The 12,756-nt window shown below is 44.8% G+C and overlaps 2 protein-coding genes across 3 annotated transcripts in view; one reads left to right on the top strand and one right to left on the bottom strand.

Moving 5' to 3' along the window:
• Positions 1 to 8,426, top strand: part of LOC100115153 (lachesin) — a 61,562-nt gene extending 53,136 nt beyond the window's left edge. For both annotated transcript variants that reach the window (XM_016987995.3, XM_001599911.6), the window contains exons 4-10: positions 910 to 1,025; positions 1,254 to 1,439; positions 1,613 to 1,796; positions 2,587 to 2,718; positions 2,801 to 2,920; positions 3,028 to 3,198; positions 3,374 to 8,426. In XM_016987995.3, the coding sequence (XP_016843484.1) occupies positions 910 to 1,025; positions 1,254 to 1,439; positions 1,613 to 1,796; positions 2,587 to 2,718; positions 2,801 to 2,920; positions 3,028 to 3,198; positions 3,374 to 3,774 (1,310 nt within the window). In that variant the 3' untranslated portion in view covers positions 3,775 to 8,426. The remainder of the gene's footprint in view (positions 1 to 909; positions 1,026 to 1,253; positions 1,440 to 1,612; positions 1,797 to 2,586; positions 2,719 to 2,800; positions 2,921 to 3,027; positions 3,199 to 3,373) is intronic.
• LOC100115119 (probable ATP-dependent RNA helicase Dbp73D) lies at positions 8,400 to 10,969 on the bottom strand. The gene is made up of 6 exons (XM_031929037.2): positions 10,743 to 10,969; positions 10,019 to 10,668; positions 9,723 to 9,935; positions 9,428 to 9,638; positions 8,916 to 9,356; positions 8,400 to 8,840 (listed from the first exon to the last, which is right to left on the bottom strand). Exons 1-6 carry the CDS (start codon positions 10,763 to 10,765, stop codon positions 8,483 to 8,485), a joined length of 1,896 nt encoding a protein of 631 aa, XP_031784897.1. The 5' UTR covers positions 10,766 to 10,969; the 3' UTR covers positions 8,400 to 8,482.
• Between the last annotated feature and the right edge of the window lie 1,787 nt (positions 10,970 to 12,756).

Below are 12,756 nucleotides of genomic sequence, written 5' to 3' on the forward strand. Positions count from 1 at the left end.
GTGTAAGGGGATCATGCTACCGAAGTAAGGGGCTTTGATTTTTGACGAGAGCCGGGAAGGAAAATCCGTTTCCCGAGCTCAAATACCACACTTCATCGTCCCTAATTCAGCTCGTATGAAAAAGCTACATCAAACTCGACCGAGACGAGCGGAAATAATGTGTCTGAATACGTACGTAACTGCGGAATAATATCAGCAGCGCGGCTAAAGCTCCTCGACAGCCGAGAATCGTCGGCTCGCGAAATTCAACTCAAAATCGCCAGCTCTCAAACTGAGCCTGCTACTCGCTCTACCGCTACGGGGAAAAAGTAAAAATCTCAATTACCAGCCAGTCTCGCGGGCCGCGCATGTAAGGTGCGCGTACGCGGATATATAGGTATACGGTGCGGCGGGGCTGGATTTGAAAAGAAGAAAGACGAAAGGAAGGCAGGCAGGAAGGAGAGGAAAGATATAGAGCGGGGATTCGCGGAAAGCTCATCATCAGCGCGGCTCTCGTTCGCCGCGGAGAACAAAATAGAAGAGAGAAGCAGAAGACAGACGCCGGCTCTCAGCAGCTCAAAGTGGCTTACGGCGTGTTCGCGGCAGTCGAATAAAGAATTAAATGCAAAATTAGAATTCCAGCGGGGACTGTAAAACGCCAGCAGCTGCCGCTCTATACATATAGCAAAAGCTCCGCCGCTCTTCACGCCGGATTACCATTGCGAGACTCAAGAATTTTTCCATTTATCGCTCCTCTTGCACGAGCGCATGCGAGAAATTCGACCGAGCTCCCCCGGGCCCCGGCACTCGCTCTTCTCCGCGCGCTGCATACACGGCTACACCCGCATCGTTGTATATAGATCGAACGTGTGCCATGCAGCGACTTGTAACATTGTAGATATAATGACGCGGACGCGCTTTTGTTGACAGGTCAAATAACGCCGGAGATTATGCCGGAATTCTTGGCGCCGCTGGAGAACCACACGGTCATACAGGGACGGGACGTGTCCTTTACCTGCGTCGTCAATCATCTGCAGACCTACAGGGTAAGATTAATCGATTTCGGGCCCGCGAGCTTTATGTACGCGCGTGCCTCCGCCTCCGCCTCCGCCTCCTCCTCCCGCGCTGCCCGCATTGTTTTCGGAGATTAAACACCAGCCAGCCGCGCGACGGAGGAGGAGGGAAGAATGCGCTCCTCGCGCCGCGCCGAAAAAGAAGGAAAGGGCTGATTTTAAAATCGATTATGCTATACAGCCCTCTGTACTCGTTTTCAGGTGGCCTGGATCAAGTCGGACTCGCGCGCCATCCTCGCGATACACACGCACCTGGTGGCCCACAATCCGAGGCTATCAGTCACCCACAACGGCCACAACACGTGGAAGCTTCACGTGTCGAACGTACAGAAAAACGACTCCGGCACTTACATGTGCCAGGTCAATACCGAGCCGATGCTCAGCCAGGTGAGACCGATATGACTAATGGTCGCGTAACGTGCAGCGCGCGAGTTTCGAGGAAACGCCATTGCTGCCCTCGTCTTTCCTCCCGACTTTACGCACATAAGCGAGTCGAGTGTGTTGTGCGAGTATACAACAATAATGCGAATGCACCTTTTGTCTTTCACGCGCGCATGCAGATGGGTTACATGACTGTCGTCATCCCACCCGATATCCTCGATGAAACGTCAGAGGGCCTGGTGGCGCACGAAGGCGGCAATATCAAGTTGCGCTGCGTGGCGACAGGCTCGCCCGAGCCGAACGTCACCTGGAAGCGCGAAGACGGACGGCCCATCGTGCTGCGCGAGAACGGACAGAAGAAACGTAATAACGCAGCTTTACCTTTTTTTATAACGTGCGTGTGGCGCATCTGTCCATATGCCTCGGGATTGTAAATTGAACTTTCGCGCGTGTCTTGTATACTCGCAGCTTCGGAGCTGCGATACGTTTAGCGAGCTTGCGGGCTTGGAGAAGAACTCTGTGCTTCAAATTCGACGCCGCAGAGGCAATGGAAAATTGATGATGGATGCTCTTGGAATTCCGAGAAGGCGGTTTTATTGATAAGCAAACAGTGAACTTGGATGGATGGGAGAATTCCGTCGAGCTTTTTTTCTATGAATTGTAAACAATTCGAACCGTTGAACTTTTTTCGAAAATATTTGCTTTGAGAACTCTCGTGGAAAAATTTTAATTCGAAAAAACGAAGCATACCTTCTGTATATAGCTGCCAAGAGCTCGGATCGGATTCTCGAAAACGTTAGCTTGCCGTTGTTATAACGTCGACAGCCCTTCAGTTTTGAAATCCGTTACCGAGTAGCAGCTCTATTATAGAGTCCGCGGAGTGTACGCTCTCGAGAGAGAAAGAGAGGCCCTTCTACAATTTCCCGCATGGCGTGTCGCCATTATATACGCACCGCGTGGCAGTTCCGCCTTCTCGCCGCGACGCACCGGGCATAGCGCGCATCATAAATAAATAAACGTACCGCGCGACGACTCCTTTCTCATTGACTTTTAAAATCCCGCCGCGGAAAGAGGGCCGATGGACAGATCAGGCGCTCGCGCGCGCGAGTATAGCGAGTTCTGATGGTGTAACTTATACGATGCGTCGTTGCAGTGCTGTCCAAGTACGAAGGCGAGACGCTCGAGCTGACCGGCGTGCTGCGGCAAGAAATGGGCACTTATCTCTGCATAGCCAGCAACGGCATCCCCCCGACAGTCAGCAAACGATACTCGGTGCACGTCCAATGTGAGTCCGGTCTTTTATTTGCGCGCCTATATCAACGGCCTCGGCTGTGTGCTTTTCTTTTATGTACGATTTTCTGCCGTAGTTCAACCGTCCATAAAAGTGACGAACCACGTCGTCGGCGTGCCCGTCAACAAGGACGTCGTGCTCCAGTGCACCGTCGAGGCCTCGCCACAAGCGATGAACACGTGGTTCACGGATAAAGGTAGAGTGTATTTCAATTCTCTGTACCAACAATGGACGCGATCAATGTGATAATGAGAGAGCGGCTTTATTAACGCTTAATAACGAAATGAAATTCGTATATTGCAGGCGACAAATTGCTGCCGAGTGAAAAGTACCTGATGACGGAACGCCAGACGAACGACTACTCATGGGAGATGAACCTAACGATACGTTCGCTGAAGAAGGACGACTTCCTCGGCTACATCTGCACGTCGGAAAACGCGCTGGGCAAGGCCGAGGGCGCGGTGAGACTGCAAGGTACGTCGATATGCCGAGAAAATGGTTGTTCAAAACTTTGTAATTGTTTAAAACTTGAAAATTCTCGACAACCCTTTGGAGCATTTTCCAACCCAGCCACGCGCTCGTTGATACGCAGCGGAATGAGCCCCCTCGAACTCTCGATCAGAGAATCAGCGCACATTTCTCGTTGCAGAGCTCCGCGACCTGTTCCCGACGACGACGCCGGCGCAGTCCCGACCGAACGACCTGCGCCCGGGCCGCAAGAAGCAGAGCAAACCCGGCCGCAATCGCAAGTACGAGCAGCGCGGCAATCACCACGACGACTTCCCCGGCTCGACGGACGACCTGGAGCAGTCGGGCCACGAGGAGGCCGGCAACGGCCTCGGCATCACCACTCAGACCCTCGGCGGCGGGCAGCAGTCGACGCGCGGCCAGCAGCGCACCGAGCGCCCGAACGCGCTGCCCTCCGCCTCGCCGCCTTGGATCAACGTGAGTGCAGGCGTGGCCCGGAGTCGCGACGCCGTCGGCCCGACGCTGGTGCTCGCTCTGAGCCTCTGCGCCGCCGCGCTTCTCGCCCGGAGGGCTCCGCACTAGGGCAGAGTCTCCGGCAGCAGCGAGGATCGAGCCTGTAAATATCCGACGAAGCGCGGTCTAGGCCGAATTATCGCGTTATGCGCGCACGCGTCATCGATCGTGCTCGCGGAGTCGCGTAATAAATTTGGCGGAACTACGCCGCGTCCCATCCCGAAACGCGCGCGGCGATATTTCACGCATCCAGTCACCAGCAGCGGCAGCGGCGTCAGCACAGCGGAACGGAACAGCCAGATTCGCTGCTGTACAGCTCTGTGCTCTCTCTCTCTCTCTCTCTCTCTCTCTCTCTCTCTCTCTCTCTCTCTCTCTCTCTCTCTCTCTCTCTCTCTCTCTCCCTCGCTGCGCTATCAGAAAGACGCGAGTGCAGTCGCGCGAATACGTACTTACACACGCGGGCGGGTCTTCCTTTGTATTTATATAAGTCGAGGCATCGCACGCGTCGAATCCGATGGAACATCTTGACGAGGCGCTCTCCATCTCTGTAATATCATGGATACGTTTAAGCAACTGCGCGTTTCGTTCGATTGTTATACACACGCCGGACACTTGTAAATATGCGGACAGATTCATCGGCGACTCGTGCGTATATATAGGGCGATGATAATATGCGCGACGCTGTATACGTGCGTTCGAAGAAATATATCACGATATTTATAGTCGGTACGCGATGTGCCACAATATACATTTAGATTATATTTGCATTATTTATGGGGGCTACGCTTGTGTTTTCCGCGCGGCGCTTTAATCAGTCAGAGGATCATCATCGGTGTATACGCGGCGCGTCGTGTTTTATGTGCGTGCGACTATGTCACGTGCAATAGAATGTGATATATTTTGAATCTCGGGACAAAGGTATAACGATAAATTTACACATGGGACGAGGTATGGAGGTAGGCGAAAATTAAGCGATTTTTCGGTCCGAAATCTGAGCCCACGAGTCGGGGCCGAGACGATTCATCGAGCTTTGCCGGTCCAGCGCACCGAGAGAGAAGCGAGCATCGTGACAAAAGGAGGCTGTAAATACTATACATAAAAAAGTATATACATATATAAATATAACAGGAGGCGGATTCTTCAGTGCTGTTCTATAGCTGCGACTCTGACCAAAACGGAGTGAGCGCGAGGGAACGAGTGCCAATTATGGCCGATCTGGCGTACGTGTATTGCGTTTGACATATTAAACAATATATAGTAACACACATTATACAAACAAGCGAGTATACACACACACACACACACACACACATATATATATATATATATATATATATATATATATATATATATCGAACGTACATGGCGTGAAAGCCCTCGTATTGAGTTTTTTCGGCGCGTAAACGCGTTCACTCTTCTCTTGCGCGTTAATATTGTTGCGTTGTATATCTTCGACGCGCTTTCCTTTCAGCCGCTGCAGCGCGGCGCGCGCTGACCCTCTGCGCGCGGCGCACACTTTGCGCATCATATTTCACGGCGGGCCCCGGCGGTACGACGCACGAATTTATAAAGGCGGATCTTGTGGCCGCGCCGGATTACGCGTGCTCCATTTAAAGACACGTATATATACCGGCCCCCGCCTGCAGAATGTCTAAATCCTGAATTATCTGCCTGGGCTTCGTTAATATCATTAAAACCGGCGTATAATTCCCGCAGGCGCTAACGAGGCCGCTGCTGCAGCGCGGGCATGATTAAAATTCCGGACGTCGTTTTTATATCGCGCGAAATAATTTCAAATTCGAAAGGTATAACGACGGGAAATACGAAGCTGGCAAAAAATATATAGAGAGAGGCAGCTATACCCCCCCCCCCTCAATTGCACTGCAGAGGGAGAGGGAGAGAGAGAGAGAGAGAGAGAGAGAGAGAGAGAGAGAGAGAGAGAGAGAGAGAGAGGGAGAGAGAGAGAGAGAGAGAGCATACGGATTACCGCGTGCGCAATGTTAATTAATCCGAGGGCGTCGGTGGTCAGTGCGAAACGGAGAGTATAGCGAAGTGTCGCGTCTCTATATGTATGTATATGTGCATACATGTGCACTGCACACCCCCGCACAGCATAAGCGCGCCGGCCGCGCTGTATAGGTATCGACCAAGATGCGGAGGAGCCGCAGAGATTCGAGCGCAGCGATATAGTTTTCAAGGGGGTGAGACGAGGAGGAGGGAGAGCCCAATACTATACTGCGCCAAGACGCGACAGCCGGTCGGTCAGCGCCAGATGTCTGGCTGCGGATAAGGAAATTTTCGCCGAATCGCGACGCGACACACGCCGGATTTTCGCGAAGCTTTCTTCCCCGTATATATTCTTGCGCTCTTCTTTGCGCGTCAGCCGGCGCTGATGCTCCGCTTGATGCATGGCGCGACGCTTATACATAATATAACAGAATGGTTTTGTTAATCGCGAAATTATATTTTTTTTTCCTCTTTTAATGTATTGCTTATATTATTTATATACTTATATCTAGTCGAAATTGTTTATCCATGTTGATTGAATTATGCGATTTGAATTCGGAAACGGTTCGACGAGAGGCGTCGCGACCCCTGTAATTAAGAATGTATAAATAAACGAATAAAGTATATATATATATATATATATAAAATGTATGAGTACTACCGTGTGAAGAAGAATAACTCACGAGGTGCTTTACTTATTGATTCGCGTGTCTCGAAATAATTTTCGCCAGCATGAGCGATATATCACGACAATAAATACTTGTATCTTAATAAACTCGATCAGATCCCACGTGGACTTTTTTATTACTTTGTTACGAGAGCCGCGATCATATAATTGTGTAAGTGAAAAAAAAGAAACTGAAAAAAATGCATATCTCAAGACGCTATACTGTTGGTTTGGATTGCTTCGTTATGACGGAACATGGAAGAGGAATTGTTTTTGCGACGAATAACCTTATTGCGTGCGGGATAAACATAATATTTCATCGGCACTTCTGAGTTTCAAAGAAGGCAATAAAATTGAAACGAAGCAATAGGCGAGTTTTGAAAAATGGAAAATGCGAAGTTCGACACACACCGTTTTTTTTTTTAATATTTTTCCACGTGCAACTATGTAGCCGCACATGCTGCAATGATATTACCAGCCTTAATTTTCACGAGCAAGCTAGAAGAGAAAAAACCTTACTTTAGTCAAATATTTAAAATCGATTGTGAACAACTTTGGCTTTCAGTTTGAATAATAGCGATGGAATTATAGAATTGATTATTAAAATTTACCAACTCGCTTGTTTTCTGCGAATCGCCACAATCACCAAAACAAATGATACCTAATGTATGCGCGCGTGTACAAAATTGAAACTGGTTCGATATACACCTATATATCTTTTGTGCATACATAAATGAATGAAATAGTCGAAGAATGTTATTTTATTAACCGTTAGAAAATTGCTCTCGTTGCGTAATAATAAGAGATGTAGTTGGAATATGTAGTAGAATATAAAATACAATACTTTTTTACGTTTTGCGCCAAAGACCCTTGCAATTGGAAAGGTTAATAAAAATTTTGTTCAAAGGATTTTCTGTATGGACAATCAAACGTTATAGATTGGCATTGTGTTATGATGCAGCGGATTCAACTGAATTCATAGAATGAACGCTTGTAATGAAATATTGTCGAAATAACACTCGTTGTAAATAGAATCATATATAATTACTATGATGAATAATGAAAACAACTATAGTGCCGCTGCTTCATTATTTAGTGCAATTTTACATAGAATGTTATTATTTGAAAAAAATATTGTACGATATATCCAAGCTATAAATGATAGAGATGAATAGAGTATATTAGGACGACATAAACATATTATTATATTACGTATCAGATAAAAAAAATGTAAAAACAATCAAGACTTTGTCTGCTACTATATCGACATTTTTCAAGATGAAGGCTCTTGTATTTCTCATGTTTTTTAAATCTTATAACACCGACTCTATTTAAACTGAAAGTCAAGGAAATTTTTTCAAGTTAACGATGTAAATATGGAGTTGAATAGAAGCGAATACCTAAAGTGATTATCATTCAAAATTAGCGCATGAGTCTACAGCTTCTGGCTATAAGGTTCGCTAGAATTCACACGTCAAAGAGATTTCAAAATTATTGCGTTACTCGCTAATGAACTGTCTTTTCGAAAGAACGTTACGTAACACTACGTAAATTGTTAACTTTTGACTAATTTTGTAAAATACCATATAAATTTAGCCGATGAATTTATCATCCCCATCGAGTTGATTACTGCTACGTTCTTTCGAGGTTTAGACACTCTCGATACAACGAATAACAAAAAAGCAGAATTTAGCAGCTTTAAATTTGCGCGTAGGATGAAAGCTTGTTTTCGTTTAACGTTACGGTATTATTGAATAAGAGAGGATTGCTCGCAGCAATAATACAGGTGGAAAAGCTATAGAAACGTTCTCGCCAAGTCATTGCGATGTTTATCTTTTGTATGTTGATTGAATTATATGAACCATTGTCTTGATCGAGACAAGTGTAACTGGAACGATACAAGAGTTAATATAGAGTTTGCTGAATCCAGTTTTAAGAGACTATATCGAACGACGTGGTACATATTTGTAAGAGAAAAAGAGGGGAGTGTACTATGTATAATGCTATTAACTTCAGACAATAAAATGTTATTATCGATGTTATTCAACAAAACTATACAATTTACTTTCCTTACATACGAATTAACTTAAATTTGAAATTCAATTACGTTTTAATTACACGCTTATGGGACTTCAGTCGACGAATGTTTTGCTCCTGCTCGTTTGCTAACGTCGTTTGCAGATTTTCCAAATGACTTTCGTAATTTACAGATTCAGCGACTTCGTCTAAACTTTCCTTTTCCGGAGTTGGTACTGATTTTCCAACTTTGTTTAACATCCTACTGAACAGCGCTATTTGATTTGGTAAGAGCAAAGAAATGGCGGTTCCGGGGTGGCCTCCTCTACCCGTCCTACCGGCTCTGTGGATGTAACCCTTGACATGTTTTGGAAGATCGTAAGACACGACAAGTTTGATTTCCGGAATGTCGAGTCCTCTAGCCAACGCGTCTGAACTCACCAGTCTAAAAGTAGAAATGTTTTCAAACAAAGTTAAGCATTAAAAAATATGAAAGAACAAAACTGAATATTCAACTTACACCCTCAGTGTTCCTTGAATGAACTTTTCGAGAGTTTCCTCTCGCTGTTTCGAGCCCAATTGCGCAGATAGTTCACCAACAGTTACATCTTTACTTTTAAGCAAAGATTGTAGAAGGATCGCCAGCCTGTGAGCTGCTTCGGCGGAATTCGTAAAGACCAACGTTTTTTCAATAACTTCGTCTTTCATGAGTTGCCGATACAAAGCGAGTGGTTTATGTTGAATCGAACATTCGACGATTCTCTCAGTTAATTCGCTGGGATTCCCGTAGCGACTTGCAACATTCAAATCTTCGTCAAGATTGATATCTTTGTCCGTTTTCTCCAAATCAACGACTGCCGAAGTAAATAGTATGGGCCGAAACAGACCGAGTCTACTTAATTTTTCAGGATCTTGTGACAGTGTTGCACTCAGTAGTAATTTTTGAGCGGGTGTATTCCAACTGTACAACAGATATTCAATGTAGTAACAATAAAATTAAATTAAAAATCAAATTAGTTGCCAAATAATTACCTAGAACGAACGTTTGCAACAGAAAGAGGAGGAGCTTTTGAATGAGGAAAAGGGATGTACTGTAACCATTCTGTTGCTCTGTCAGCCTCATCGATAACTAAAAACCTCAAAGCAGAAAGTGAAAAACCTTCAGTCTTTCTAATGTGGTCTATCAGCCGACCAGGTGTTGCTATCACTATATCAACTCTGCTAATATAGTCATCTTTTTCAGCTAAGATAAAAAAAGCAAAGACAATGTATCAATCCGTTATTAAGAAAGCATCAAACACTTAATCATCGATTGGAAATAATATACTTTTTTGAACAAGTTTTTCCTGTTCCTCTTTGAACGATGAGGCTCCAGAAATCAGTGCTATCCTAGGAGATGTGCCAGTGGAGTATTTTGAAATGACATCATAAACCTGTGTCGCAAGTTCCTGAACCGGTAAGACAATCAAACAGCGTACCAGTCGCACAAAATTGTGCTGGAGTAACTGAATAATTGGTAGAGCATAAGCCAGGGTTTTGCCTATAATTGTAGAAGTATCGTGACAGCAGAAATAACACAATTATGATTTTCTCCATAAATTGTTAAAAGACAGAAAAACTCACCGCTTCCAGTTGGCATAGAGACACACGTATCTCGAACCCACTTTCCAGTTTTATAATCCTGGTCACATTTTACGAGCCAAGCCAAGACCCTTGCTTGAACTGGAAATAATTTGTCAAAGCCATCTGCTTTGAGTTTGTCCACCAGTTTAGAATCCAAAACATTCTGCATATCATCTAACGTAGGTCCTTTGCTCAAATCCGAATGCACAATTTCTGGATGCGTTAGCCAATGAGGCAAAACTCTCTTTGCAACTTGAGTTTTTAATCGCTTTTTGCTTCCCAAGATTGTAAAATCTTCTTGCGTGATCTGAGTTGCATCTTTTTTACTTTCCTCACCATTTTCAGTAATACTTTCGACATTCTGAGTTACAGGTACTTCTTCATTTGGTGGATCAAGCTTTCTTTTCTTTCCCTTTTTCTTCTTTCCTTTCTTTTTCGGCGCCTCATCGGTAGGTTCTGTGGTTTTTTCTTGAACAGTCTCTGATTTAGTTACCTTCTCAGGCTCTTTCTTTGCAGTTTCTACTTTCGATTCTGCTGCAGCCTTTGCAGCAGCTTCTCTCTCCCGTTTTCTTTCGGCAATTCGTTTCAATAAATCCGAAAGATGATTTTGAGAATCGTCATTACCTTTCTTCCACTCCTCATCCTCGTACCTAATGAATTTTAAAATGTTAGAAGCGAACGACCTTGTCAATGTTTACGATCATTTTCTGAAGAAATAATTTACCTATTTACAACGAATAAACTCATGCTGAAATAGACTTTTGAGAATAAGCTGTTATCAACATAACGTTTCTCAGCTCGTTCGGCTACCGCAAAACACAACTTTCTAACCTAAAACCATGGAATGGAAGTCAATGAAAACACGTGTGATTGTATACAAGCAGACCACGTGCGGTTTATGTCGAGTTGTCGTTGTCGCCCTCTGGGGGTGAATACACATACTGCATTTCTTAGCGCTGCAATTCAAATGTCGAACGTGGATAAAGCAGAATTATCCTTTATACTTAGATAAGTCGTCGTTTCGTTTTGTACCATCGAAAATAATAGTTCAGCTTTTAAAACAAACAATATGTAGAAACAAGGTAGTGATACAAATGACAATATGTACGCGGTGTTAATATATAAAAAGATTTTGTTTCAAAAATCAATTATATTTATACAGTTCATCAAATAGTCAACAGACGTTGGATCTTTAAGTTATACGCCATAGCTGCGCGATGAGTCACCAATCGATGAAATGAAAAATTCAGACTAATCAACGGCTATTGTATTATATGGCAAGGTGAAAGTACATTCGAAGCTCCAAAGCGCAACGAACTGAGGAATTCGCGTAAGAATCAATTTGTTAGAGCGCACGAGGCGGCTCACGCCAGCCGTAATTATCGCTTCGAGGTCGTTTTGGAAAGCCTGATGTGCTCCTTCTATTTGTTTCGTGGGATATTCCCTTCTGGCTGTTGGTCGTTTTGAGACTCTACTAGCTCTGCGGGGTCTAGTCCTCCCGGTCCCTTTGGCCTAGTTGGTGTTTGTGGGTTTTTCTTTTCATAAATAACATGTGTCAAAGAGAGAGAATAGTTGGTGAAATAACACGACACAGGTGCACGTGGTAACTAGCGATTCGAGGTTGGAATTGGAAAATCATTTACTAGCCAGGCTTGTATTCCTTTTTTTTTATAATGAAAGTATATAGAATAATGATTTGCATGCGAAAAAACATCCGAAATATTTCGAGCGACCGGGGACTCGAACCCGAGCCCTGCACAAGGATAGTTGCGCGCCTTAGCCAACCGAGCCAAGTAAAAGTTGTCATTTGACCAACTATCTTGGGCATTAGCTTTCAAAAACAGCTCGATCTGAGAACTTCCAAAGAACTAGGATAAAGAGTGTCATCTTGTAACAAGAACCGACAAAGAAAACTACCAAGTTCTTAGCTTTTTCGCCATTTTAAATCGGCCAATTTCTAGCAGGGTTACTGGCTTCAAAAATTACTAAAATTTTTTCACTGCCGTGTGTCGATAACTCGGCTCGGTCTTGCAATTTCGAAATTTATCAAACGTAATACTTTAAAATAGATATCAAACTCTTTTCCAGACAATCGGATCGTCATAACAGCCGCGATGATTCCTAATTATACAAATGAGCTATGCATCATCGCTTCGCTGCTGTGACGCGCCACCCCTTCGTCACGCGATTCTCGCGTAAAACGCAACAGTGCACTTAGTGTACGTATACGAATAACGATGGTATAATGTATTCGCGCGAGCGCGTAAACGAGACCGCGGGTGTGTTCTCATATCCCCATCAGGACATTTTCGAGTAAATATCCAGAGCGTCCTTCATTATTGCGTATAATGTCGTATGCAGGGGCGAGAGTATAATAAGAGTAGGACATATATTTTAGAAGTTAAGAAAAGTGCCCCTCCTCGCAGCAACGCATGACAACAACGTTTCTAATAGTAAAAAAATACATCGTGTGTAACGCACCCCACAATTTTATAATAGACTATATCTATCGCACTTGCCCGCGCATTCGCGAATGCGTCATCGTCGAGGAAAAGAGGGACAGTCACATACCGACGCGCTACTCCGTCTCGTCATCGACGTCGTCACCGCATTATCCTTGATTCTGCGCGCGGTCGCATGCCACGTAGTGGTCTTCGTCTAATACGTATATACATCCACTTCTATCCTTGTACGACGCCGGCTTCGCTTGCCGACTCGGGAGACTCGGGAGAGCGTCC

Source organism: Nasonia vitripennis, chromosome 4 (genome assembly GCF_009193385.2).
Source record: "Nasonia vitripennis strain AsymCx chromosome 4, Nvit_psr_1.1, whole genome shotgun sequence".
Taxonomy (NCBI): Eukaryota; Metazoa; Arthropoda; class Insecta; order Hymenoptera; family Pteromalidae; genus Nasonia; species Nasonia vitripennis.

What these genes read in the sequence shown, in the direction of transcription:
- LOC100115119 (XM_031929037.2), bottom strand. Translation starts at nt 10,765, where the DNA reads ATGAGTTTATTCGTTGTAAATAG. An exon ending in GTTGCAAACGTTCGTTCTAG is followed by an intron (nt 9,357 to 9,427) that starts GTAATTATTTGG and finishes TCTGTTGTACAG; the next exon opens with TTGGAATACACCCGCTCAAA. An exon ending in ATTCAAGGAACACTGAGGGT is followed by an intron (nt 8,841 to 8,915) that starts GTAAGTTGAATA and finishes TTCTACTTTTAG; the next exon opens with ACTGGTGAGTTCAGACGCGT.